General features: G+C 39.5%; 3 protein-coding genes across 4 annotated transcripts; 1 reads left to right on the forward strand and 2 right to left on the reverse strand.

The window, feature by feature from the left end:
• The first annotated feature begins 482 nt into the window (after positions 1 to 482).
• On the forward strand, positions 483 to 14,948 carry smc6 (structural maintenance of chromosomes 6). Its single transcript, XM_062440603.1, has 27 exons — positions 483 to 615; positions 1,780 to 1,934; positions 2,027 to 2,138; positions 3,642 to 3,747; positions 3,892 to 4,028; positions 4,969 to 5,030; positions 5,127 to 5,207; positions 5,334 to 5,435; positions 5,971 to 6,090; positions 6,256 to 6,351; positions 6,457 to 6,603; positions 6,722 to 6,810; positions 6,902 to 7,072; positions 7,169 to 7,347; positions 7,779 to 7,980; positions 8,075 to 8,189; positions 8,310 to 8,470; positions 9,111 to 9,246; positions 9,366 to 9,446; positions 9,544 to 9,714; positions 10,020 to 10,157; positions 10,403 to 10,548; positions 11,717 to 11,842; positions 11,949 to 12,054; positions 12,788 to 12,940; positions 13,058 to 13,155; positions 13,684 to 14,948. Exons 2-27 carry the CDS (start codon positions 1,794 to 1,796, stop codon positions 13,769 to 13,771), a joined length of 3,264 nt encoding a protein of 1,087 aa, XP_062296587.1. The 5' UTR covers positions 483 to 615; positions 1,780 to 1,793; the 3' UTR covers positions 13,772 to 14,948.
• A 2,338-nt stretch (positions 14,949 to 17,286) lies between these two features.
• Positions 17,287 to 18,997, reverse strand: vsnl1b (visinin-like 1b). 2 transcript variants are annotated; one of them, XM_062440639.1, is made up of 3 exons: positions 18,836 to 18,997; positions 18,337 to 18,552; positions 17,287 to 17,484 (listed from the first exon to the last, which is right to left on the reverse strand). In XM_062440639.1, exons 1-3 carry the CDS (start codon positions 18,995 to 18,997, stop codon positions 17,287 to 17,289), a joined length of 576 nt encoding a protein of 191 aa, XP_062296623.1. The 2 variants fall into 2 exon arrangements, with proteins under 2 accessions (XP_062296623.1, XP_062296624.1); XM_062440640.1 differs by lacking the exon at positions 18,337 to 18,552.
• A 5,725-nt stretch (positions 18,998 to 24,722) lies between these two features.
• LOC134001078 (sex comb on midleg-like protein 4) lies at positions 24,723 to 27,044 on the reverse strand. The gene is given in 8 exon segments (XM_062440631.1): positions 24,723 to 24,848; positions 24,981 to 25,126; positions 25,220 to 25,417; positions 25,420 to 25,440; positions 25,559 to 25,720; positions 25,873 to 26,085; positions 26,253 to 26,382; positions 26,814 to 27,044. Coding segments are annotated over 8 exon segments (1,227 nt in total).
• Positions 27,045 to 27,794: the final 750 nt, after the last annotated feature.

The following is a 27,794-nucleotide window of genomic DNA, read 5'->3' on the forward strand; positions in this document are numbered from 1 at the left end:
TACACAGCCAGGAAAACCTCTTAACATGTTCATGTTTGCACTTGTTATTTCAAGCCAGACCTGAAAAAATGTGTCACTATCCAATTATCTTTAAATTTGTGAACATGTGCAGATTAGATTATATTTTAAAACACGAGTGGCTTTGTGTTTTCTTACCGTGTTTGAAGCAGACGACACATCTCATGTTGTAGTTGAATGGTAGGAGTTGGGGGCGGCTACACACACACGTGTAATTAATGCTTTTGATTGCGCGTCTTCCTTTGGGCGTTTTAATATGAAAGCTACCTACATGCAGGATATCAAGCATTTTGAATAATAGTTTGAAAAATGGTTCAAGACTGCAAATATTAGACGATGGGAGGCCTCTTGTGACCTACACCATGACTGCTTTAATTTAAATGCATTCATAGCATTGCATATTAGGCAAACGCAGGTGGGGGGTGGGCCAATTACGCACTGCGTCCTCTGTTCCGCGTTTGAGTGTAAAGTCACATCATAAACTGTCAGAGCTGCAGTTCACTTCACAACACTCCGACCAGGAAGTCTAAAAAAAACGGTGCTGCCTATTTGACCATGCTATTTTTGCAGGCTGCACACGCAGGCAATCGCACAATGGTAGGAGAAGTCTATAATATAATAAGCTTTTATCATTTTTGTGATCCTTAAAAACTAAAACAGTGTATTTACTTGTTCATGTAGGAGTGCTGTAGCTCTGGACTTTAGTGTGTTGTCCTGAGAGCATTTGCTCACTGATCTGAGGGTTTGCTAAACATTTTTGCTGAGTTAGGTCAAAACACAGCATGTTTAGGTAACTTTAAATGATAGATATCCCACAATTTGCTTGGGATATTTATCATTCAGACCAATTGTCTCACTTAGAGTCATTCAGAGCTGCAGCCTTCATGTTCCATATCCATCAACTTACTGAAATAGGTGTATTTATCCCTAATAAATCTTAATGTTAGTGTGAATCAGTTAGAAAGCATTTGAATACTCAAAATCGAGAGTAAATGTTTATCTGCAGAGCTGTGTTGCATAATAACACCTGTTGCTGCTGAGCCTGCTGGTTTTTGCCTGTGACTTCCTGGCTCGAAGTCAAAAGGTTCAGATCTCTCTCTCTCTTTTTGTTTTCACATATTCACTTTTTAGGATACTTTTTTGTTTGTTTGGTAGTTGCATTATTTATAGCTATTCAGTATCTTAACATGTTACCCTGCAGTAGCTCTGACGTCACCTTTCTACGTCTCTCAAAATAGCAGACACAGCCCAGACTGCATCTCAAAAGTATTGCTCAAAAAAAGGAACTAGTAGAATATGCTTTGACAGCACGGAGCAATGAGCATAAATAAAAAGCTGCAAAAGAAAGGTGTGTTAGTTCTTCATTGCCCCCCAATAAAACTTGCCTTTAGCCTGATGCAAAGCCTGTCAAAAATGACCTAAAGAAAGTCTTAGTACAGCTGAAAGTTCATGATTAGATGAGTCGACAAAAAAATAATCAACCAACTGATTTGAGGAACAATTAAAGCCCTCACAAATGAAGGCCAAATATTCATTAGTTCGTCAAATTTCACTAATCTATCAAATTTGAAACCTTTTTATTCTATTTTATATCATTATAATTAGAAAATCGGTTTTGCTCGTTGGGTTGTTTTGGAATAAGGACTTTTTTAACATAGACTTATGGGTTAATAAAGAATAAATGTCAGATAAAGAAAACAGTGGAAAAATGATTTCTGATGTTGCTGTTCTGTTTCACCTTCCTGTTCGTTCTATTTTCAGTGACTTGTTTCACAATGAGTAAGAGGAAAGGCAAAGTGATCAGTGACGCAACAACTGTCAAGAGCCGCAGAGCGACAGCTGTGGGTCTGGAAGATGCACCAGATAATAGAAACCATCAGGGACCATCTTCCAACAAACTCTGTCTGTCTGCCACGGTGAGTCATTTCCCTACATAGCACAAATTATTTGTCTTTACTCCTCAGAAACTCGTTAAAAGATGTAAAATATCTGCTGCATGTATTTCCAGGGAGACATTGGCCTCATTGAAAGCATCACTCTCAAGAATTTCATGTGTCACTATTTGCTCGGTCCGTTCCAGTTTGGGCCCAATGTGAACTTCATCGTTGGCAACAATGGAAGTAAGAACCAGATTTCTCAATTTCACCTAATTTGCTGTTGACTTTGACTCGTGTGTTTAACATATCCCAACCCATCCAGGGTGACAAGCAAATCCATTTAAGCAGCATCTATTCCCTATAAAAACCAAAAGAGGCAACTTGATCATCTATTTCTGAATGTTAAACAATTAAACAAATTGGATTTAATGTCATAATTACACATACATATCAGGTGCCTTTTTTGCCTTTATTTGAGAGTAGATGGTATAAAGGCTGACAGGAAACCGGGTGATAGAGTGGGGAATGACCTGCAGCAAAGGTCTCTTGCTGGAAACGAACCAGGGACGCTGCCATTTAATTGCTAACAAGGTGCTCCAGAGGTGTCATTTATAAACTAAGATTGTTATTAAAGTGTTTAAAACGCACACAAGAGTGTAGACCTCCCAAATTAGAGAGGAGGAGATTATTCTATTAATTCATTTTTAGTAATTGTTTTGTTCTTGGGTCTGACTGATACTGGACTTTTAGGGCCAATAATGTTATACAAAATATATAACTTTACGGTATACAATGACATCAGCGCACTGAAACAGTAAACTTCTCTGGGAAATTAATGATTAAAGATAAGTATAAATATAAAAAAAACACATTAAAAACACACACATACGTTTATATTAAACTTGAATTAAGAAAAAGGTTCAAAGATACAGAAAATGCTGCTTTTATAACTTAAAAAAGAAAATATTGTCCAATATCGGACAACACATACACCAATACTGATAATATTGGCTAATCAATATGTCTGTCAGGCTCTAGTTTTGTTATATAATATTTTTTATTGGGAATGAGCTAGTTATTAGTGATTTCTTGATAATATCAGTGACTTTTGTCCAGACAAGATTTAACACATACTAAGAATCTGCTTGCAATAATTTATGTCTGATAGGGTGATAGTGTTATTAAGTAGTTCAAATTCTACAAATTATGAATATGCACTTTAAAAAAAAAATTTGCTGCATTTAAGATGTTTCCATGTCACATTTGAGTAGGTTACATATTGGACTAAGATTGGCTTCCAAACTAGTTGCATGCACATCTTAAACTCATTTGTCCCTTTAGGAGATAAATCATGTTAAAAAACAAACAAACTGCCTTCTAGTTGTGAATGTCAAACATCTAAGTGAGGTGACAATAAGCAAAACACAATTTTGAGTGGAAGGGGACTTCAAAAGACGCGTTTTCATGACTTAATTCATCTGTAGAGTGAAAATAACAATAGAAAATACAATTAATTGTTTTGTTTTTTTAATTAAAGCAGTTTATTATTTATTGAAAGAAGTTACACCACTCTTTGTTGACAATGAATTAGTTTATTCAAAGCGAGCCATCCTAATGTATTTCTGCAGGTCCTCAATTTGTGTTTTCTTGCATACAGACTTTAGTTCTCCTTGCAGGCTTCCTGTGATATGTTTTCCATGCAGTGATTTAATCCCTCGTCGATGTTGTTTCCAATTTAATTCTCAGGTGGAAAAAGTGCCATCCTGACTGCTTTGATTGTGGGCCTCGGTGGAAAGGCCACTATCACAAACAGAGGAGTGTCACTGAAAGATTTTGTAAAGTCCGGTGAAAAGTAAGTGAGAGCTCATACTCAATCAAACCCAGTCCTCGATGACAAATCAATGTGAATCCTTAAAATGTTACTGGAAATGCTTTAATTTTTTTCATCGGCGAGGTACTTCTACTCAAATACATTACAGTAAAGTTTTCTCTTTAGTACTGCAGATATAACAGTGAAGCTGAGGAACAGAGGAGCAGATGCTTATAAAAGAGAAATCTTCGGTGACTGCATCTCCATTGAGCATCGGATCTCAGTTGATGGATGTCGGACCTGCAAGCTGAAGAGCAAATCAGGTGACTTTGCTGAATTACAGATATTCTTCATGCCAGGGTGAGTTTGTCCAACTGTCCCCGAGTTGCAGATACACTAAACACACATGGGAGTGAAGACAAAGTACTTTAATTAAACTCTCTGCCTAAGCTGTATACATTCTTTACTCTTGGTTAGGAATTTTCCTCTATAAACTCACATGTGTACATTGATATATGCATGGCGCTGTTTCACATCGTGCCATCGGTGTCTAATATTTACATTCACAGCAGGACTGGTGTTTTTCATATGTTGTAAATGTCACTAGATTATTTTATAAATAAAAAGATCCTAAACTGCACTTTGCCAGCTGAAAAGTTTGCTCCTAAAGTTGAGCAACAAGATAACATTACAGTCTAAGAAATGTAGGGCTGGGTATCGTTACCCGATACTTTTAAGGTCATTTGACCGAAATAACTCCGTACCTACAGTAGTAGTACTGAAACTTCTCTAGTCAAATGATACCTGTGTTCAATAAATGTTTTTGCTCACCGCCAACACTGAAAACGGGGGATTGGCTAACTGCCACAGCAGCTGCAACCTGTAACGTCTGTGGTGGTGAAGTCGAGGCATGTTGTGTTTGAGGGAGTCAACAGTTAATGTGCGGAGATGCCACAAAAAAAAAGAAGTGATTATGTGAACACCCTTTAAAGTGTATTTGTGTAAAAATGATTTGCATTGGGAGGAGTGTTTTCCAACTGAATGCTTCTATTCACATGATGTGTATCAAATGAAGTAGAAAAGGTTTCGAATGAGTATTGGTGTCGCTTTAACGGTACTGGTAACATCATTTATTGTATGTTTTTTTTACAATACCCAGCCCTATTAACCAACCCCAATGATCCAAGAATATTATGATTTTACTAGTTATCTCTTTCATGACAACCGAGGTATGAAGCTCACTATTTCTAACTTGTATTTTAGGACAAATCATCTCAAACAAGAAGGAGGACCTGACGGCCATTTTGGACCACTTCAATATCCAGGTACTTACTGTCAAGCTAGTAAAAGTAGATCTTTATGTTCTGCAGCCTTTTTACTTCCAGTGGATGCACTAATAATCTTTTTTGCCCTTTTTAAAGCTGGATAACCCGGTGTCCATTCTCAACCAAGAAATGAGTAAACAGTTCCTGCATTCAAAAAGCGAGACGGACAAGTATAAGGTGCAACACCACTGTGTTTACAGTGAGCACAGAAATTTAAGATACCACCTCTATTGAAAGAAACTAATGTAATTTTTAATTGAATGTTTTGGTTTCTTTCCTCTTTGCTGCTTATGTAATTTGTAGTTCTTCATGAAAGCAACTCTGTTGGAACAGATGAAGAGGGATTACATCCACATCAAACACACTAAAACAGTCACACGACAGCAGGTTGAGAGACAAGAGGAGGTAATGTATTTAATGCAGGAACCTTTTACTATTGATTTATCTCATCTGGTATTTCCATATCGTATCTGTATCCTGCACATCTAAATTTACTGGCAAATTATTGATGTCAGCAAACAAGAAAATCTAATGAAATGTTCATTAGAGCTGCAATGATTAATCTAATACTTACTTGATCAACCAAATTAATCAGCAACTATTTTGTTAATCAGTTCATCAGTTTTTTAATTTTTTAAGCACAAATGCTGAAAAAAAATCAGCTCCTCAAATGTGATGATTTAATGCTTTTCTCTGTCAAACATGACAGTAACCGGAAAATCTTTGGGTTGGACAAAACATGATTGCAACTTGAAAATTGGAAAATTATAACGGGTGTTTTTCACTCGAGAAAACCATCAGAATATTGAGTCGTTAATTGCAGCTCTAATGTTAGTATTTTCTCATTGTATAGTAACCACTTAATCATGTGATATTCTCTTAGTACTGATATGTTTATGGATTCAGTTTGCTTCAAATATCACTATCATTTTTTGTTCAGTGTCTGAAGGACCTGAAGCATGAGTTTCTGCAGAGGAAAGAACGATATGAAAATTTGTCATCCATCAGTGAGATGAAGGAGGTTTTGGAGAATCTGAAGAAAGCAATGGCATGGTGTTTGGTAAGATTTGGTTAGATATGGTACATTTTAGTAAGCCCTCTATAAAAAAGGCGAGGAAAAGCAGAAAAAAAACCCTTTTGAGATTTACCTTGAGCTCATAATTTGCAGTCAGTTGCATCTCGCACACGATCAAGGTCTTCTTTTTTTTTTTTAAATCACTGTCAGGTCAGAGAGAAGGAGCAATTTGTACAGCAGTTGAAGGAGGACATTGAAAAGGAAGAGACTAATTACAAACATCAATACAACTTTCAGCTCTGTCAGGTGAGTAATACAGAACAAAAAAAAAACAGGATTTAATGTGCAAATAATTTATTTTAGACGTTGCCTGCGATGGTACACTCATTCTTTCTCTTATCTTTCACACAGACTAAGTTCTTACAAGTAGAGAAAACACTTCAGCGCATCAGAAGCACCATAAACAGTCTAAGAGAGGAACAAGAATCACTGTTTGGAGACAATGTCAAGTTGAAAGAGCAAGTGAAGGTGATCAGGAAAGCTCACAAGGAACAGGAGGTACTACAAAATGTACTGATTGTAAAATATGACAAGCCGGTTTTTTTTCCTTCACATTTCTTGACATCTTAAGTGCATGTGAGTTGTATGGGTTATAGTGACATATCTTCTTCCGTAGCTCGTTTACTTTCGGGCTCTGAACAAACTCAAACAGTCAGAGCAGGAGCAAAATCTTTTCCGGGAGAAAGTTAACAAGGCAAAAACAAGGTGGGAGAGAAGAAATGTAAAAAGAAAAACCCTAAATGAAGTCGTATAAATGCATGATGAACATTTAGATCCTCCAATATTTGTATTTCAGTGGGAGCCTGAACAGCGAGGGAGAGACGCAATATATGAAACAGCAGAGGACCTTAACCCATCTCAAAGAGCAGCTTGCAGAGCTTGACAATAAGTGCTCGCAGCTGAATCTTGAGATCAAGAACAACCATGATGCTCTTTTTAAAGGAAGGGAGGAACGCGACAAGTTGAGGTACGAGGAGTTATATTTTCTTTCTTATAAATATGCTGTCAAGGAGAAGTGAGTTAGAGCCCAGTTTCGTCATTAAGCTCCGTTCATGTTGACTAGACTGGAAGAAAAGACTGTCCAGGCTTCCTACGAGTCCAAACTGAAGAGGAAGAATCAGCTCCTCGCCAGTAGATCAAACAAACTGAAAAGATTCGGAGATCTTTTGCCTGACCTGGTGGGCGCTATCGCTGAGGCTTACGCCACAGGACGCTTTGTGAGGAGACCTGTTGGTCCAATAGGTGACTTTATGTTTTTATGTTTTGCTGACTTTGGCCTTACAGAAGAGATATGGTAGTACTTAATAGAAGAGTGCAATGTTGGGAAATACACTTATTTAATTCCCTGTCGAGAGTTAGACTAGAAGATCAATACCATTCTCGTTTTAGAGAGTGGTATTGATATTCCCATCTAAGTCTCAGCATTAATGCAAATAATGTATTTCCCAAAATGTCGATTTATCATCTGTAAAACTGTCATTTAATCAGCAGAGGAATTAAATGACCCACTATCCTTTAAAATCTGCAATGCACATAATTTAGTTGAATGCATTAAATGATTATTTTGTCTTTTTTTTAAACAAATGTTGGAAAACCAATTTAAATTAATAGACGCAGAAAAAAATTCAGATTAAGTGTACATATTTCAGCTGACGGTCTGTGTTTGCTCTCAGGGGCATGCATCAATTTGAAGGATCCCACATTAGCTGTAGCTGTGGAGTGCTGTCTGCGGAGCTTCATGAAGGCTTTCTGCTGTGACAACTACAAGGACGAGGCGGTCCTTCAGGAGCTCATGTCTCGTTATTATCCGAGGGGCAACAGGCCGCAGATCATCGTCAGTCCTTTCTCCGAAAAAGTTTACAACATTCATGGAAGGTCAGCAGTAGCTTTGGGATTTGTTGACTTTTTTTGAGCCACATTTTTGAAACATTTTGAAGCTACATTTTGTTTTTTGCTTTGCTGTTTGTAGGAAGGCATGTCATCCAGAATATCCAGCTCTGCTCGACATAATCAGCGCAACCAGCCCAGTCATCATCAACTGCCTCATTGATATGAGAGGGATAGAGTCGATTCTGATCATTAAAGTTAGTATCGCAAAAAAACATGTTGTTGTTTTTTTAAGGTATGATTGTTGCAGGACTGACATCATAGTTATTTTTCATTTCACTCCCAGTCAATCTAACCTCTTCTTTGTTTTTGTGCAGGAGAAAGAAAAAGCGAGGAAGGTCATGCAGCATGGCTGGCCGCCCAAAAACTGCCGTGAGGCTTTCACTGCTGAGGGAGATCACGTGTACCCAAACCGTTACTACACCTCTGACTTCAACATAGCAAAATTTCTTGGTGGGGATCTCGAGACTGAAATAAGGTAGATGAGCTTCCACATCGATGAATCTGCCATAAATATCAGCTGTAAACACAGGACAGATTGCAGCAAAGAGATTATGTTTCACCAAGTCACCAAATACATTATAATCATTAGCTTGTATACAGTATTCTGTATTTGTCTGTTTCCATGCTTCAATGATGCCATTTGATACTTATGCTGAGTGAAATACTCAATCCTTAAGTATCATATTTTCACTGCTGTACCCTTCTTTATGTCAAATGGAAATGACAACTGGGCATCTTGTACCTTGTCATCTATTGCTTTCTTTTGAGTAGTGAATGATTTTGTGTTTTCTTCATTTCATTGTCATTATAGGATTACCAAACAAAAGGCTAGTCAAAATATATATACTAGGGAATTTAAAAAGCAATTTAAATGGGCTCTGCCATTTTTAAAACATTAGGATGTGAATGTGAAAACCCATCGATGGGTTATTAACACAGACTCTTCTTTTCATGGCATTAAACAGGATCTAGTAGAAAGCCGTTTCCAAAAGTGATCTAACATAAGTTTTTTGGAAAGTTTATTTTCAGTGTCATAGGTTTTTCAGGAACATGGTTAAATTCACACCTGAGTGAAGTTTTGATTTGAGATTAAAAATCGATCCTACCTGTCACAGCATGTTGGAGTCAGACCTGGAGAATCACCGGGCTCAGCTGTCCAGGTTTCAGCTCCAGGTGACCTCTGTGACTGAGGACATCCTGAGCATGGAGAACGGGCTGAACAGCACCATCATGACCCTGAAGGCAACACTGGTTAGTGAACCGTGCTCTTTCAAAGTGTGAAGAACATGGTCCAACTTAAGAGTAAAGGAAAAGGAGGTACTCCTACATATTTGTCTGATGAATTTGCTTTCTTTATGTTTTCAATGCAGGCAGCTATGAATAAAGTTAAAGCAGCAATAACTGAGCTGGAGATTTTCGGAGACGAGCAAATTGATGACATCAGCTCCTTGGTGACCATTTACTTTTTATTTGTTCCCTTTCAAAACAGAAATAAACCCCACCATCGATTTTGAAGGTGTGATGTTTTCAAATATTCAAATGTTGCAGGAAGAAGTTGCTGCAGAGAACCAACAGAAAATCGAGGCAGAAAAGCAATCTGTTCATGAGGCGAAGACAGAATTTGACAAGCATCGAAAAATGTCAGAAGACACAGACTCCAAATATTCGTCTGTTAGAGAAAGGATTGGTCAGCTCTCTGAGGACATGGAGCCGTTGAAGGTACAGCACAGCATTGTTGGGTCACTTTGTTCAGAATTTAAAAATAGTTTTAGAAACCAAAAGACTGTGAAAAACATTTCACCGCTGCTGCTCGTAGGTTTCTGTGGTTTTGACACAACTGTTCTGTCCTCTGTTTTTAAACACGTTTGATATCTGAATTGTTTCCATGTAACGCTTTTTAAACTGACAACATTAGTTTTCTCTTGAATAATCCTTTCTGGTGTTGTGAAGAGGTATTTTATTGTCACTCCTTCCACCAGAAGTGTTGATAGTGATACTGATTATTATTGTTTGTTGGCTCAAAGGACGAGCAGCTGAGGCTGGAGGCAGAGTGTGAAAGACATGAACGAACCCTTAAGATCTTCGAACACAATCTGAGGATTCATGAAGGAAACATCCAAGCTATGAAAAATGAACTTTCCCAAAAAGAAGAAGAGTTACAGGTAACGATAATATGAGCTGTACTCATGTAAGTTGCTCATTAGATCCATTTTTTCTACTACATTTACCTCAGGGATTTATTTTTAGCGACATAACATAGATTAAGACCAGCTGTAGCACTTAAGCTACACTAAGCTATCCAGATCAGCAGTAAGTAAACTCGACCAAAGAGGAGATTCACTGCCTCCAAACTGCAGCTGTCTCTAGCAAAATTCCCAGCCTCTGATCAGACTTCATGTGACGACAGGAATATGTGGCCAAAGCCACTAAGATCAGCCCCGAACGGCAGCAGGTGACCAGCAGCACCAAGAGGATCGACGCAGAAATCTCTCGGCTGAAGAAGAGGCTCAAAGTGTTCGAGAGCTGCTACGGTGAGCAGGAGCAGGTGGTCAGGTAAGAAATCATAAGCTTTCCAAAAAGATCGATCTGTACAAAATATGTACAGAAAGTATAAACTTAAAAGTCTTCCTCCATTTCAAAATGTGTTTTTCTTCTTGTTCCTTCAGTTGGATGTTTGAGCTTCACTGTGCAGAATGATGTTTATGCAGAGTTTGACACTTGAAGGCTGTTTTTACGTTCATCTTTAGGGGGTTGGGTTTATGGTCACATGACAACTAGTTTGGAGCCAATCGTGGTTCAATAAACAATTTATGAAAGTGTGATATGGAAACATGAAGCCTCCAGGCCACATACACTGAACTGGACTGGACTTTTCACTGACGTAGGAGACATCTTTTACCTAGCAGTCTAACTTTTGAAATGAACGACGTGCATAGATTTTTCAGTGAAGGAAAAGAAAGAGGAGGTGTCATTTTAAGGATTTTTAATGTGGTAATTGAACTTTTCCCCTGTCAAAAAACAATTCATTACTCCTAGCAGAGGATTTTATTCAATATCTTAAAACACAGCTGGAGGTCATCTTTAAATAACTGCTTCATCCTGGAGCAATTAGAACCAATTAGTCAAATAATCGACTAACAGAAAAATGATAAGCAACAATTTTGATAATTGTTGAAATTGGTTAATCAAGCATAAACTACACATTGCAGCTTCTCAAATGTTAATATATGCTGAGTTTCTCTGTTTTGTATCATTGTTAAATGAATATCTTTTTGTTTTTGACTGTTGATCAAACAAAACAAGGCATTCGAAGGCTTCACCTCAAGCTCTCAGAACTTGTAATGGACATTTTTCGCTATTTTCTATCACTATCATTCCAAAGACTAAATGATTATTTATCTAAAAGTAATTGTCAGATCAATAATTTATTACAAATATATTTAAACATAAGCTGCAGTTCTACTTCATTGAACTACTGTAATTGTCATTCTCTCTCATTTCACTATATTTCAGCTTTACTAGTCAGACAAAATGTGTGTTTCTTGCCAGTGCGGTTCAACTCATCCAATGAGATTACTGATATTTTAAAAAAAATACCTCCATCCGATCTGCCCTTTGGCCATCACTAAATCATCCTCTGTCCTCGTTTTACATGTGCACACTGAAGGCAGGAATCAGAAAAATTTAAGCTGTGCCAATTTCTTCCCTCTGCCCTCATTAGGGAGTACGCAGAGGCCCTGGCTCTCTACAGAGAGAAGACCAACCAAGTGAGAGATCTGCGGAAATTCATCGATCGGCTCGATAACATCATGTCAGACAGGCAGAACAGATACAAAATAATGCGTAGGTAAATAACAGTCGAGTGAGATTGAAGAACAAATCATAAATACACGATTACAGTGTTTAGACAAGCACTGCTTTTGTCTGACGCTTTCTTCCTCTTCCTCCTAAAGGTCTCTCTCTGTCAGATGCAAGCTGTACTTCAATAACTTCCTGATAAAGATGAACTGCTGCGGCTCAATGATTTTTGATCACAACAATGAAACACTCACAATCTCAGTACGTCTGTTTATCAGTTATATATTTATGAAATGCATTGAAGGTTTGTTTTGCAGCATTTCTCTTGTGTAGCATGATCTTTGTGTTTTGTTGTTTTAAGAATTACTGAGCACAGTTGTACCAAATTACATCATACTGAATATAAAAGACTACTGAAAGCACTGAAAGGTGATTATCTTAAAGGTCCAGTGTTTAGGATGTAGTGGCATCAAGCAGTGAGGTTGTGGATCAACTGATCCCCTCCCTCCCACTCCCCTTCCAAGTGTGTAGGTGAACGTATTTGGTGGCCGTAAAACTCAAAAAAATGCAAAATACCCTCTCTGGAGGCAGTGCTTGGTTTGTCCTTTCTGGGCTACAGTAGAAACATGACAGTTCAGCATGGCGGCCTCCATGGAAGCTGCTCCCTACGTAGATACAAAGGGCTCATTCTGAGGAGATGAAAATACTACAATTCTTATTTTTAGGCGATTATATGCTAGTTAAAACATACTAGATGCCACTAAATACACACACTGGACCTTTTAAAGGAAGAAGATTTCGATTTTTACATAAATTCAAAAACCTGGGCTTAAGATCCTGATCATGTAAATGCAACGGTGCCGGTTTGAGTCCATCCATGTCAAAATTATTAATATAAACACTGTAACCTGCTGCAGGCACAACTATTTTTTTATTGATTGGAAAGAAAAACTCAATACAAGTAATACTCAATCCTCTTCTGGCACACGTAAAGGTAAATCCTCCTGGCAGGGAGAATGATGACGTGAGTGACATGAGGTCCCTCTCTGGTGGCGAGCGCTCCTTTTCCACTGTTTGCTTCATGCTCTCCCTGTGGGAGATCACCGAGTCACCCTTCAGATGCCTCGATGAGTTCGACGTCTACATGGTGAGTGCACAAAGACATCAGACACACAGTTTCATCTGGAACACACATCATCTGTAGCTTCGCTCAACCGTGACTTTGGTTTGCTTTCCTTAATGAGTCCTCTCAATTTTCGGGTAGGACATGCACAGTCGGAGAATCTCTCTGGATCTTCTCCTGGAGCTGTCAGAGCGGCAGCACCTTCGACAGTTTGTCTTCATCACGCCCCTGACCACAAGGTGGCGCTCTTCTCAGTGTCTGTCTGTGTTTACACGCTGCTCCCTTCACACGTTTTACATTTCTTTAACCTTTACATCTTTGCTTTGGGCATCGAGGATGTAATGTGCCACCAAATTAATTACAAATTGTTTTTAGCTTTTAATTATAAATGCATTATTCAACTAATTTGAGTAATTAACTAATTTGTAAATCAATTTATAAAGTTATTAATTACCTTTTGCATTTGAATAAAAATGTAAAAGGGCTTTTAAATCTTCTTGTCATTATACATAATTAAATTTGTGTGTTTTGTCCTTTACTCATAGTTTTTAATTGCATGATGTAAAAGACAGTTTGGTAAATACTTAAATTTTAGTTTTTATTTACAAAACATACTTTTAATTATTAGTGCCATTCTGCAGCTGCTTTATTGTTCTTTTGACAATTTATTTTCTATCGTCCCTTTTTGCTTTAATAGACTTTTAAAAAATGTGTCTTTAATGTTCAACGACTGACTGAATGTTATGTTCGGTTTTTGTGTCTTTCAGTCATCTTCCCAAAACCAGTCTTATCAAAATCCATCAGCTTCAGAATCCAGAAAGAATCCGGAGTCACACAGGAGATGAAGATGTTTAAAGTGATCTCCAGTGAAAGAAACCTAAAGAGGTGATGTTTATGTGCACGGTTACTGTATATTTTAATATTACTGTATGTGTGTGGGAATTAATGCTTGTTAATTTCAGTTTGTTGGCAGCTGATAAGTTTGTGACAGTATTATGAGTCAGAAATAATGATTGTGTAATGATATTGATATGTTGCTATCATACAGGTTTTTTTTTTTTACTTTTTTCACTCTTAATGGTTTGTTAGTCACCAGCAACACCAATGTCTCTTAATAGCAGTGTTATCAGCTGAAACTTATTTGGTCTGTTCGGGTGTTTTTATTCCAAATTTAATTTGAGAATAAACCCCTGGTCCTGGCCAGTTTTGAGCTGATTTAGCCACTAAATTTCACTGATTTCCCTCATTATCAGTCTCTGCTGGCAGTGTGTCCTATAAGTGGGAGGTCACAGGTTTGATTCCTGCTACAGAAAAAGCACCCTTCATAAAGCAAACCAATCTCTTCAAGGTGATAAAACTAATTTTAAAGTTATCAGTTGAATGAACTAATGATGGTGAACAGTGTAGATGTTAAAAACAACAAAGAAGATAGATGTTTGTATGTCAAAAGTCACACAATGTACAACTTTAAGATATATGGCCAACGTCTGGTGTGTCATTATAACTTTTATGTGTTTTAAAAAATATATTGTACATATGATTCACAGGTGTTCTCTTTTTTTTTTTTTTTTTTTGTTAATTTTATAGCTGTAATGTACAAAATGAGTTCTGTTTTGATGCTTGCAGTTGATAATATGGTTAATGATTCATACATTACGCATTAATACTTACAGGGCCAATTTACCGGACAGGGATTAAGACTTCTTTCTCAATGGATATTTTTCCACAGAATCTTGTCTTTAATCCCTGTCTGAGAAACTGAACCATATTGTGTTACTGTTTTTCAACTGTGTGTTTACCTCGTGAGTCTGACACCACAGAGGAAGACTTTGACTCTGTGAGACCAGAGTCTTCTCAGTCTGATAGTGTTCATATTTTAATTGGTGAGCAACTGATTATATTTAATTATATTTGACCTCTGTGGGATAAATGTGTACAACAGTGCTCTGCAGTTCTCATCCAGTAGCCATGAACTGTTATGAATGTAAATAATTGTTACCATTGTTGCCATAAACTGTGTGGTGTTTTCATGCATCCTGGTCGATACATTCATCCACCCAGATCAACACATACATTCAACAATGTGCTTGATTTTTCTATCTTAAAACAACATCTAAGTGTCCATATTAATGTTGACAACAGGTTTTGTTCACTGTAATCGTTCCTCCCTGTTCATACTGGACGTTATAAGATGCCATCTTAGTGCACTTTCAATATAAGTGATGGGGTGACAAAATCCACAATTCTTATCATGTGCAAAAATATATTCAAAAGTTTATCTAAAGCCCCAGAAATATGAGTTAGTCAGATAAAGTTAATGTTTTCCCAAGTTTGAGCTTGTTTAATGTAAAATTCCCTCTTTGTGTTTCACTGTTAAGCAGCGTTTGAATAATGATGATAACAAAAAGAGGGAATTTTGTTTTGTACTTGTACTACTTTTCTCTGTAACCTCAGAGAACTTTAATATATTTTTGCACAGAGCGAGGACAAGAAAATTGAAAGTGCATTAGGAGGTCTTTTATTGCCCACTATGAAAGTAATTATAGCGAGCAACGGTTACTTGACTGTTGTTTTAAGAAAGCGTTGGAAAAAATGTGAACCCGTCCTTTAAGCAGTATTAATCATTATTAACCAGTTTCCATTAACTGCACCTGCTAGACTGTGTCTTTTTAAAAAGCCTGTTGATGGTTTATTCATTTTAATCACTACAGAATTCATTTTGGGTGCAACACATGCCACATGTATAAAAGAATACAGTCACTTGTATTATGATTTTTCCATATTTCATATAAACATTTACTAGACAAAGAATCTGACATGGTGACCGGACTGAAATGTATAAATAATACAGACATAATAAAGTGTGGGTTGGTTTCAGTTATGCTATAGACAGAACAGTGAAAAGCTTCTGCAACCTCCACTGCTGTAAGTGGACTACAAGCAGACACTCAGTCCATGCTTGCATAGCCTAGAAATAGGGAAGCAAAACTGTTGAAAGAGGATTTCCAAAAACGCTTTAACCCACATCATCAGCAAGTCGCCGACTCACACTGAAACGCTCTTTCAAAAGCTGTATCAAGCACCTCTCTTGAGGATCCTGCATCTTTAAAGATTGCTGCAAACGGAAACAATTAGAATATGAGACCTTTCAATAAAAAGTTTCTCCTTACAAAAAAGTTTTATAAGTAGGAATGCAGTGTGTCCAGTAAACATATATGAGGCTTTTTCACCCTTTTCTTTTTTCCTCTGCTGCTTTGGAAGTGGAGCCCCTCTCACAAGGTCCCCGGCCCAGAGAGTGAGCTCCCAGCATCGAGGTCAAAAGCCAAGAATGTACTCATTTTGCAGTGCTCTTCATTTCTGTAAACATGTTGATATGTACCGTGTGAAGTTATTTAAGTCTAAATCAACTAAGCAGCCTGAAAAATGCAGCCAATTTTTGTATCGTGATTGGGGTATAATGCATGAGTACTGTGCCTAACAACAGCTGGAATTTTGGCTTTCCCTCTTGATTGAAGCGGCATCAGTACAACAAAAATCATATGGGAATGGTACTCTATAAAGATATTTCGGCTCATCCCAGAAGCAAAAATATAATACAGTGTTTATGTGAAAGCTCTTCCTTGGAGATTAGCCCTCAACTGCAACCTAAATATCTTTCAAAAACTCAAGTGCCACACATATACATGTATCAATGGAGAGAAGCATGCTCCCACATTACTGGAGGTGAACTAATAGTCTGATGAGTCACACACTGTACGTCCCATGCAACAATACTAAATGAATTTCGCAGGGTTTTTCTATTATAACCACCTAAAGATGCAAAGGGTAAGAGATTATATTTTTTTTGACACATAATATATGCATGCAAAGAACCTACTCTTTTTGGTTCCATCGTGTGAAAACATCTGGAACAGACAGGAGCCTCTCTATTCTCCAAGAGCTCTACAAGTCTGGATAGTAGAGACAGTTACAATTATCATAGGAATTATTGTTTTGTTTCTATTATGTAAAGCGTACAGTTGCAGCAGTGAACACTGGGGATCCAAATACTGCAGGAACATAATTTAACGCAGTGCTCCACCGATATACAAGCTAAGGTTGAATGATAATGATAGGGTTACTGTGCACAAATCACACTGGCATGTTTTGAAATAGAAATGTATGATATCTTATAGCTATATTCAAAATTATTCAGCATTTGACATTCTCATGCATACAACCACAAGAAGCGAGTCCATTGAAAAATAGTCCAAGCATTGTTGTTGTTTTTTTTCCTGTGGAAATGGCAGAGAACCTAATGAGACATTAAAACGTGTGCTGCTGTCCAGAGTGTTTGGATACAGACGGGGAGAGGAGCGAGCATGGAGGGCTCACTTCTGCATGTCACACTGCAACAGGAGCACGATGGACGGGTCGCTCTTCGCCGCCTCTTTGAACTCGTCCAATGAGATCTGGTCGTCGTTGTTCTTATCCATTTTGCTGAAGATCTTGTCCACCCTCTGTTCTGGTGTCAAACCGTCCTCGTTCATCTTCATCATGATCACAGTGCCCACCATCTTGTAGATAGCCTGCGGGGTGAGGTGCAAAGAGAAATTAGCAGAGCATGGTGGTTTAATGTGCGATGCATAGAGGCCTACTTGTGTGTGTTTGTTCATAAAGATGTAGATTTCCAAGGGAAGGGTCTGCACTTGCTGGAGGAGTCGAGGAAAGCAACTAAATCAACTAAATCTAAACCATGAATGAGAAATGATGTACAAATTGAAAATGTGATGCTAATATTTCCAGTAATCAGTAAGCTGCCCAGCATGTTGCAATTGAGAATGAGAGAAAACTAGTAAGCAAACGAGCAGAGAAGATTTAAATAGATTGTTAAAAAAATACTTCAAACAGATGTGGCTCAAAGTAAAGGATATGTGATTGAAACTGAGTGGTAGCTATATGAATGCAAACCTGAGCAAAGCAACCTTTACAACTCAATTGTGTGGAAAAATATGTCTAATAATAACCACATTATACAATTAAAAGTGTCCTACTTCCAGTTAATACTCCATTTATATATATTGGGAACATGATGGTGCAGATGAAGGGATATTTGAGCTCATCTGATTGGACCGTGGGGTTACATCAGATGAAAGAGGATGGGAATCACTGATGTAAATGCTTTGAAATAAAGAGCACGCCACATTTATCACTACAGGAATTGTCAATATGCTCCAGTATCACTGACACATATCAGATTTACTATGCTGATTGTGTTTCCAAAAATGGCATAAAGTAATCCAATACAACTGCAGTTTTGTCATTATGAAACCATCTCTGTCCTCTTTGCAGGTGTGCAGGAGACTGATAACAAAAAGAACCCACACACAGAGCCAGTCCCCTGATGAGCAAGGGCTTATAATGACTTGATAATCCCTTACCTCGATTATCTCCAGCATCTCCACTCTGGTGATTTTGCCGTCACCGTCCAGGTCATACATGTTGAAGGCCCAGTTGAGTTTCTGCTCGAAGCTGCCGCGAGATGTGATGGACAGGGCGCAGATGAACTCTCGGAAATCGATGGTCCCGTCTCCGTTTTTGTCAAAGGTTCTGAAGGCGTGCTGTGCAAATTTGGATGCGTCGCCATACGGAAAGAACTGCGAATGTTGAAGGAAGTGGGTGGGTGGGAGGGGAGAGATATTCTTGTTAGTCTTCAATAATTCAAGCAGGGCTTTAAAGATGCTATACTCTTGTTGTTACAGCATGATGATGAGAAATAGCCATGCATGATGCAAAAGAAGCAGAGGATGAAACAGAGGATGAAGCAGAGGGGCAACAGTTCACACACACGCACACACACACACACACACACACACACACACACACACACACACACACACACACACACACACACACACACACACACACACACACACATACCTTGACATAGAGCTGCTGGAACTCGTCCAGGTTCAGCCGGCCAGTTGGGCAATCTTTCAGGAAGCCTTTGTACCACTGCTTCAGCTCGTGCTCGTTAAACTCTGTGCTCTTCACCAGATCCTCCATCACCTCGGGAGTCAGCTTGCTGTTATGCTTTCCCATGATTCCTGTGATGCAAGAACACGTGAATAATGCATTTATCCATGCTTGGGCGATGGCAGCATGAACATTTTTAACACAGCATAGAAAACTATCTTTATATTTGCATTTCAAACATGATTACAGAAAGCAAATTTGTGTTTGTGTGCGTGTGTGTTGTCTTTTCTTTCTTTTTCTCTTTTTTTTTTGGTTTGGAGGGAAGCAAATATTTCCCTGCTGCTTATGTTCTATTTCTGTCTGTTCAGCCTGTTTGTGCCAGTCTGTGGCACGGGTAGCACTGACCTGGATCATCACTGTCAGAGCAGATCCAGTTCATCAAATGTTCGATCGCTGCTATCAAGTTTCCACTGCGAACACTGTCCTATAACCCGACAATGACAACAAAGCCTATGCCCGGTTGTACGAGAGGCAGTGCTGCAGCAAATCCATAGACTGGAGTGAGGACAACATGCAACACACAGTAGGCCTGCTGTATAATCTGGATCACTGGGGTATAGAGCGTATAAATGAGTGTATATAATCTAGTGTTTAAGCCAGCTGTGGGCAATAAGGAAACCGCTGCTTGGATTAGTTTGTTATCCACACTGAAGGCCCTCAGTAGCATCATGACAACTTGAGCAAGCATGCCAGAAGCCCCAGATTCATTAATTATTGACTCATGAGGTGGCACATGACATAAAGTGCCCAAGAATGCGTCAATTCTCAATCCATAATTTAACAAATGAGACAGCAGAATATAATTTGCGTTATCTGAATATTGTGTGGGAATGCCCGCCACTTGTGACCAACATATGGTCCTCTTTCCTCTGCAGCTCTAGCAGCAGCAGCAACAGCAGCAGCATGACAGCAGGCTGGACAGCTCCACCACAGAGAGCACTGCATTGGCTCAGGCCTTCCACAACAAACAGCACAAATGTGTGTTGCAGCCAAGAAAAAAAAAAAGAAAAAATCAGTGCAAACCATAGCCTTTTAATGTCCACCACCTGCGCGTCATGAAACCCATCCAGACGAGCGCGATGGTTAATCATGAAAGCAGATCTTATGTTTCATCTGTGAAATAAGCTACAGTGAATGACCTTGAGGAGAAACCCCCCCTTTTTTCGCAGGAAGATGACATAAAAAAAGAAACAGTTTGACTGAGCCTTGAGCTGAGAAAAACGGCTCGACATCACGCAACTGCGGCGTTTTTTTAGGGAGATATCTGGCACATATAGGCTATGTCACAGGCCGCAGGTATGAATAACTTGTTCTGCCCAAACAGAGGCTAACAGATGCTGTTTTATTTCACGCTTTGGGCATTGACATCTGAGTTAATGCTATTAGAGCTAACCGCCTCCTGTGAGAGCAGAGACGGAGAGGCATTGCCGCATTCCGATGGAAACGACGCAGTGAGAGTGTTTCCAGATTACATCCCACCATCCTGCTGCTAATGACATTTTTTTCCATGCTCATCGGCCCCGAAAAATATGTCAAAATGTCCTAATCAAACACCTTTCTTTTTTTTTTTTAAACAGCTGACAGCTCCCTCTCGGTGGCACAGCAGAGCCATTAATATACGCAGATATAAGCCAAGTAATTGCGCAAATCTTGGTGATTTTTTAAGGCCAATTCGTCTCTCGCTGTGTTTTATTTCTATTTTTTTGTGTGTGGTTGTTTCCAGGCAAAACGCAGCGGCTTTATTTTAAGGGATGCGCAGGTGCCAGTGTGCCAGCCCCTCTCCTCGATCCCATTCATTCACATAGCAGAGAAAATAGGACAAAATCTTACGTGGCACACTAACATTAAACCATTCACCTCTATAATCTGAACATAAGACATGTGCAGGAATCACTTCTTACCTTATTACAGCTGGTGTCTTTATCCGAATAAAATCTGCTGTGGCTTCTGCAAAGTACAGAAAACCCTCCTTCGATGGAAACGTTTGCCCAAAAAGGGATTACTCTCAACACTGCTCGTCTCCTTTAAAAAAAAAAAGACACACACACACACTCGCTAATGAAATATCTGGATTTTCCCGACGTTATTCCAGCTGAGGCTCAGCAGGGACCGATCCCACAGTCTTTGGTTATGCGACTACAGGAGCGTCACCCTTACGCATCACAACCTGATCATAAGTTCACTGCTGCTCCACTCGGTTTGGGGTTTGGCTGGATACTGTCAGGTTATGAGCAGATCCTTTATAGTGATGAGGATGGCCAACCCGAGGCTTTGATAATCAGGAAACACTTTTTTTTTTTTTTTTGGGGGGGGGGGGGGGGGGGGGGGTTCTTGTTTCTGCATTGATTATTGTCAACATTATTCGTTGTCAGAAATCAGGTGAAATATTTGAGTCTGTATTCATTAACCCTTTGTAGGTCCCACCAAGAAAGTGCTATTCAAAAAATAATAATTTCTTTGCTTTTCCTACCTCTTTGAGGCCATGACAACATAAAACATGGATTTTTTTGTTCTCATTGACCCTAAATGTGATGTTTTACAGCCCTCAATTCAGACCTCATTTGTTCAAAACTTTCTTTAAAAACATTTTAGAGACTCATTTTGTTCGTGTACAAGATGGAAATACAACTTCAACTTCAAAAATGTCTCCAGCAGGATCTGTTATGTCAGCAGTGATTTGTGTTATTCTTCATTTATACACTAGCTCAACCTGTATCTATAGCAACCATAGAACAACCTGTATCTATAGCAACCATAAAACAATCTGATGGTCTGTCTGTGCATTACATACATACTGTACCTGTACCTCATACAAGTCGTAAAGATTGCCTGAAAAGTTAAATGGGTTAAATAGATTTAGCTTTTGACCAGATATCATGACACAAAGTGACCTCTACCAAACGGTTGATCAGACCTACAAAGGGTTAAATGCCGATTTAATAAGCACAAATTGGTTTCATTTGTAAAAACCAATATTGGATAACCAACCAGGTTCGCCATGGGTAAGGCCACAGCCAGGATTTTTAGAGATGCTGAGTCCAAGTTAACCCCCTTAAATGGACCACACACCAAAAATAAAAAATAAAGTATGCTGTTATTCAAATATGTCATGTTAAGCTCTGTGTGCAAAATGAGCAGCCATTCAGATCATGGTAACTGTGTAGAGGACAAAGGCAACTGGACTTTCTTGATCATGTCATCCCAAAGGCTTTGTCAGTCCAGTGTGTGAGATTAATTTCTAGACATTATGAGGCCTAAAGCATTTTGATTTAGTTTTAAATTCTTCTTTAGACATGAAATAAGATCATGGCAAGAAAATGCTTTTAATGTTGTTCTTCATTTAATAAAGTTGAGCGTATATTGTTAGAACATTAACTCCTCCTAAAACCCTCAAATTCCCAGAACATAGAGGACCAAAGCTGGATTACCTGCTGGGCAAAGCCAGCAACTGCAGCAGTTTGTTAGTTGTTTTTTGGGAATTTGAACGACAAGTATAATATGAACTGTGTTATGTATTACAACTGCGTGGCCTCATTATGTAGAGGGTCACTGTGTCAGACTCTAGTCCTGAAAGCTCAATTATTTTAATTTTCACAGCTCACATGATGCATTTTAAAGTTGTTTTTCATCAAATTACCACAAATTGAATGCCTTGCTGTACTCGTGTAATATCTATAGTGTGCTATTAACACTGTCCATGATGGGAACTTAGAGGCAACAGGTCCCTCAATGAAAGCTTCAGCCCAGTAACAAAGAGTTTGAGATCATTTGATTAATTGTACGTAATCAAAGTGACGTCTGAGAACAACACCTTGAGTTAATGCATCACAGCACTTGTTCATAACTGCCCCCTGATGATTCATCCATAGCATTTGTCTTAATGTAGACCCTCCTGTTGTGAATTTTTGCAGTTACCAGTGACCACTTAAGAACCCCCCCCCCCCCCCACCACCAAGTTCAAGTTCATAATTTGATCTTTTGTTTCTTTGCTGATCAATGCCTCCGATAACTTCACACAAGAAGAGTTTTGCTGTTAGTTTGACCAGTTTTACACAGGAGAAGTGAAACCTGTGTGATTCCCTCAGTGTACTAATCTGAAGCAGTAAAGAAGTGCTCCTAATTTTGTTGAGGAGCTCCACTAGGACCCTGTGGATGTCCCTGGACACCGGTTTGGGAGCTACAGATATAGGTCATCTTTGTTAAACCATGTGTGTTGAAGCACAGATGAGGCTACCAGACAAAATTATTCTCAGACATGTGGACCCAAATCTAAATCTGGACACATTCAGAAAAAAGTAGGCAACCATTGTTCAATGAGCCAAAAAAAAAAAAGAACAACACATAGGCTACAGCAGTAAAAAAAGAAAAGCCTGACACACTCAAACACACAGCTGTTATTACTTGATTTCTTAATTTAATACTCACATACAGTACAGTATACACATTTCCTTTACATCTCACAAACACAAAAGCAAACAGTTAAATACGTAGATAACTTTAGCACCGGCGCAGAGTACTGATCACTCAGCTTTCTCTAAAACTCTTATTCATAATGATCTGTAAAATAAAACACCTTAGCTTGATCTCACTAGGCATGGCTTACATGTAATATCTTTACAGCAGCATTCACTTACAAAGGTTAATTGATTAAAAAAGGATGCATACTGTACACCAAAAGTGGTATACAAAAGCAATACTATATTATATACCCATTTACATGGCTGTGTCGGGTTTTCTCAGTGTAACACTTAAGTGTTTGGTGTGTCTTAACAACTTCTGTATCAACACTGATGCTTGATAAAAACATAGAAACATATGAATTCTTAAAAAAACTTCCTTATGAGTATACGTGAAGAGCCTATGGAGATAATTGGCATCTAACAATCTTGCATATTTGAAACATAAATATATCACGTTCACGATGCTCTCATTTTTCTTATAGATATATATTAACAAGAGAGCTACTGTCTGTCTATGTAGGCTATGTTTTGTTTTCGGTTATACTGTTTTTTTTTTTAATATTAGAGTTATAATTTAAAAAAAGAAAATAAATGGGAACATTACTCCTTTGTTGTACAGTAATGTGAAAAAATAGTATCAAAATGGTTTCTTTAAATCTCTCAATCAAAAAGCAATGTAGTATTTAATGCACTGATTCTCGGTACAGTTTATAAATATGTTTGTCAGCTTGGTAAACGTGAGTAAACAAGATCATATTAGTGAAATTTGAGAAAGTGAGAGTAGCTTGAAGGTATAAAGTGTTTTCTGTATACATTGTTGGCAGATGATGAATTTATATATGTGTGTGTGTATATATATAATGAAATCTGCATGCAGCTGACAGATGTGCTGCACGTTAAAGTTGGTGAGACTATAACGTTTTTCTACACTGGCCTTCTCGACTGGTTACGTAATGAAGGATGCATTCCACAATATGAGGGTTTTTAGATCAAAATCTGTGCCAAAAGTAGAGTAAAGTAAGAGAAGAGATGAGAAGAGAAGAGAGAGAAGAGAAGAGAAGAGAAGAGAAGAGAAGAGAAGAGAAAGAGAGAGAAGAGAAGAGAAAAGAAAAGAAGAGAAGATTGAATTTGTGATTACTACATGACATCATGGAAATCTTCAGCAAAATGTACCGTTACCGTCTTCTGGATAAAGAGAGACAGCGAGAGAAAGAGTGGAGAGAGAGAGAGGAGAGAGAGAGAGAGAGAGAGAGAGAGAGAGAGAGAGAGAGAGAGAGAGAGAGAGAGAGAGAGAGAGAGAGAGAGAAAAGGGACTATCATAGAGCAGGTTTTCAGAACTTAGTCTGCTTTAGTTTGTCGATGTGGTAGCAAAGCTTCAAGGCCGGCCCCAGCTTCAGTCCGAGGTACTTCATGATCATGTCACTCTTTAGGAGTAACAATGCGTTTCCGTCGATCTCCTAAAAAAAGAAGAAGAGGAAGTCAGCGAGAAATCTGTGATCAGCTGAGCGGATTTCTATTCTGGTTGAGTTTGCTGTGGCTGATTAATGAGGCGGCCTATCAAGAAGACAAATGAAAAAAGGAAGACTTGCATGTTTCCTAAATACGTCTGAATGAGGGCCGAGGGCCTGGGGGTCCGCATCCCTGATGAACCAGACAACATCTTCAACAGACCAGGTGGATGGGTCTTTATTAGGTGGCGCCTTGGACTCCTGGGACTCTGGAGATGGATTATAACCTCCTGGAAGAACAAATCAGCTTAAGTTTAACTCATCAGGGGAAATAAATGTCAAAACAATGTCTTTTTTTTTGTCCTGTGATGACCTCTCACCTGTCCTGTTGTTCTCGGGGAACGCGTTCGGGCTGGTGGACGGCTGCCTGCACATGCTCATGGAGGCCGAGCCGTTGGAGAACTGCTGTGATGAACGAAACCCGTAGGAGGACTTTGGTGAGTAAGAGGAGCTTATAGAGCTGAAAGCAGACTCCCCGGGGTCCACGGAGTAGCGTTTACCATCCGACTGGTCTAAATGTCCTCTGCCATTGATGTTTCAGCTAAAGACAAGGTGGAGGCTTCTATCAATAACAAAATCCCTCAAGATTCAAAATCAGCACAAATAATCTGTTTACGGCAGCACAGAAGCTCCACTGAAGAGGCAAAATGTATACATACCATCCGACTGGTAGGAGCCACCGCTGTGCTGGGTAATGGGCTGATCACTGAAGAGGTTTTCACAGTGCAAGCTGCGACAGAGCTTCTTCAGAAAACGAAGCACATAGTCGATGCTGTTCACCACGGGGAGGCTCAGAAGGTGCTGCTTCCCATCAAACGTGGCTGCAAGAGCAAAACAGGGGGACCGCCTTAAACAACTTGTAAAGTTTAGATGCAAATCCTTGCAAATGAGATCATTAAACGTTCACCAATGCATGTTCTCTTTTACTCAGTGAAGTTGTAAAAACACCTGAGGAAGAGTCTTTTAGTGATACCTGATATTTTTTCTCCTCCGTAGCCCTGTGTGAGGAGAGTGAACACTAGAGTGAACACTGTTTTCTGCTGGAAGGCGCTGTCGATGCAGCCTTGGACGGCCTGCTGCAGCACCACGGAGGGCCTGTCGGGTCCAAAGTGATCAGGGAGCTGCTGGATCTTCTTCCTGTCCAGGTTGGGGCCTGTGTTGGCCTGCTTGTTGATGTAGATACAGACTGATGCACGGGAGGAGACAGAGGGAGAGAGACAAGTAAAACATGTGGACAGAAAAGAAGGAGTTGATGCTTTATTTACCTTTTGTAGCGAGTTATGAGATCTTTAAAGGGAGGTTTGGTTCGATAAAAGTGCTTCTAAAATGCGTTTAGAGTGTTTTCCGTCCTACCTGTGAGCACCTGGGGCGTGGCAGAGTGGGGGATGGTGGCGGCATCCTGAGGAATGGAGCTCATGTCGGGCTCAGGGGTGCTGCTGGGTGGAGAAATAGCCAACGGCGTCATCACCATCCTGGGTTTGAGCTGAGGAAACAAGCAGAGGAGGAAATGTTTTTGCATTCCCGTGTTTATTTTGGGCATATCATTTATTTAGACACAGGCCACTAAATCATGTTGGGAGGAGCGGGTGGTAATAATCTGGATACCAAATCTGGTGCTCAGCCATTTTTATGCAGCAGAATATTAGTTTTGTTTGTATTTATGAATAGAAAGCAGACATATTTGTCTACATAATGACTTCCCCTTTGGACATGGCATTATTTCCATAATATTTGACTACAGCTGAACAAAGCCTCACACATGTGAAGTCTCTCTCTGTTATAATGGGGTCCCAAAAAAAATCTGAGGGCTATGGAGCCAGTGTGTCTGTGTACACATGCATTTTTAAACACGCTGCATCCACAGACCACTATTTCATCCCCCGTTTCACCTTCCCCTCCACCAATCTGGCTGACCTTGAAGCCCGGCTTTCTCCCCCTCTTCTTTGGCACTTTGAGCGGCGGGAGGGATTCAGGATACCGGTTGGGAAAATCCATCTTGGCGACATTGCGGAGCGGGGGTCTCCCTCTCTTCCTGCCCGGTATCTTCCCCGACTGGCTGGGGATGAAGGAGGGAGCCACTGCAGCTGATTGCATTTCACTGTTGTTGCCGTCTGATTTCTGTACTGTTCCTGCAGGTACACTCATTTGGAGCTGGAGACAAAAGAAGACAAAAACAACCGGAGAGCTCAAGCAGGAGAAAAGCACAAAAACATGCACTTTGCTTGCACATTAATCCCCCCACTCCTCACCAGCTACACACCACAGTATTAGAGAGCAGCATTAGCATCAATTTAGAGCAGACACAGAGGAAGCAGGATGGCTTGGGGAAAAGGTATACATGAGCAGCAACATCCAAACACTAAAGAGACTGCAGAATACTCAGCTGAGCAATGCGGTGAGAGCAGCAGCATTTAGCAAGAGCACCATAATAATGGAACAACACAAAAGGCAGCCATGCATGAACTGTGGAGGAAACAGCACCTCCATCCTGCACTGATAACACACCAATAAACCTGAGAGAGGGAGCGAGAGAGAGAGAGGGAGAGAGAGAGAGAGAGAGAGAGAGAGAGAGAGAGAGAGAGAGAGAGAGAGAGAGAGTGGGAGAGAGAGAGAGGAGAGGGGGAGGGTTTCCATTACCTGCTGTCTTCTATTGTGAAAACCAAAGAGCAAAGCCCTTTTCTCTCCTTAAATCCCAGAAGCCTAAACGTGACTATATAGCAAAATCCCTCACAATGGAGGAGAAAGCCATCTTTTTTCTTGCTGTATGTGACTCTTCTCTCATCCCCCCCCTCCCTCTGCTCTTCCTGGTCCCTTTTGGTTAACACTGCTGCTGCTGCTGCCGCCGCTGCTGCCGCTGCTAATGCTGCTGCTCGGCACACAGGCTGCAGACATCTC

The sequence above is a fragment of the Scomber scombrus genome, chromosome 19, assembly GCF_963691925.1.
Source record: "Scomber scombrus chromosome 19, fScoSco1.1, whole genome shotgun sequence".
NCBI lineage: Eukaryota > Metazoa > Chordata > Actinopteri > Scombriformes > Scombridae > Scomber > Scomber scombrus.

Excerpts from the sequence above, each read along its gene's own strand:
- smc6 (XM_062440603.1), top strand. The coding sequence starts at position 1,794 with ATGAGTAAGAGGAAAGGCAAAGTGATCAGTGACGCAACAACTGTCAAG. Across the intron at positions 5,031-5,126 it reads TGGACCACTTCAATATCCAG|CTGGATAACCCGGTGTCCAT; the intron begins GTACTTACTGTC and ends CCCTTTTTAAAG. Across the intron at positions 10,158-10,402 it reads AAAAAGAAGAAGAGTTACAG|GAATATGTGGCCAAAGCCAC; the intron begins GTAACGATAATA and ends ATGTGACGACAG.
- vsnl1b (XM_062440639.1), bottom strand. The coding sequence starts at position 18,997 with ATGGGAAAGCATAACAGCAAGCTGACTCCCGAGGTGATGGAGGATCTG. Across the intron at positions 18,553-18,835 it reads TCCAGCAGCTCTATGTCAAG|TTCTTTCCGTATGGCGACGC; the intron begins GTATGTGTGTGT and ends CAACATTCGCAG. Across the intron at positions 17,485-18,336 it reads AGATGCTGGAGATAATCGAG|GCTATCTACAAGATGGTGGG; the intron begins GTAAGGGATTAT and ends CTCACCCCGCAG.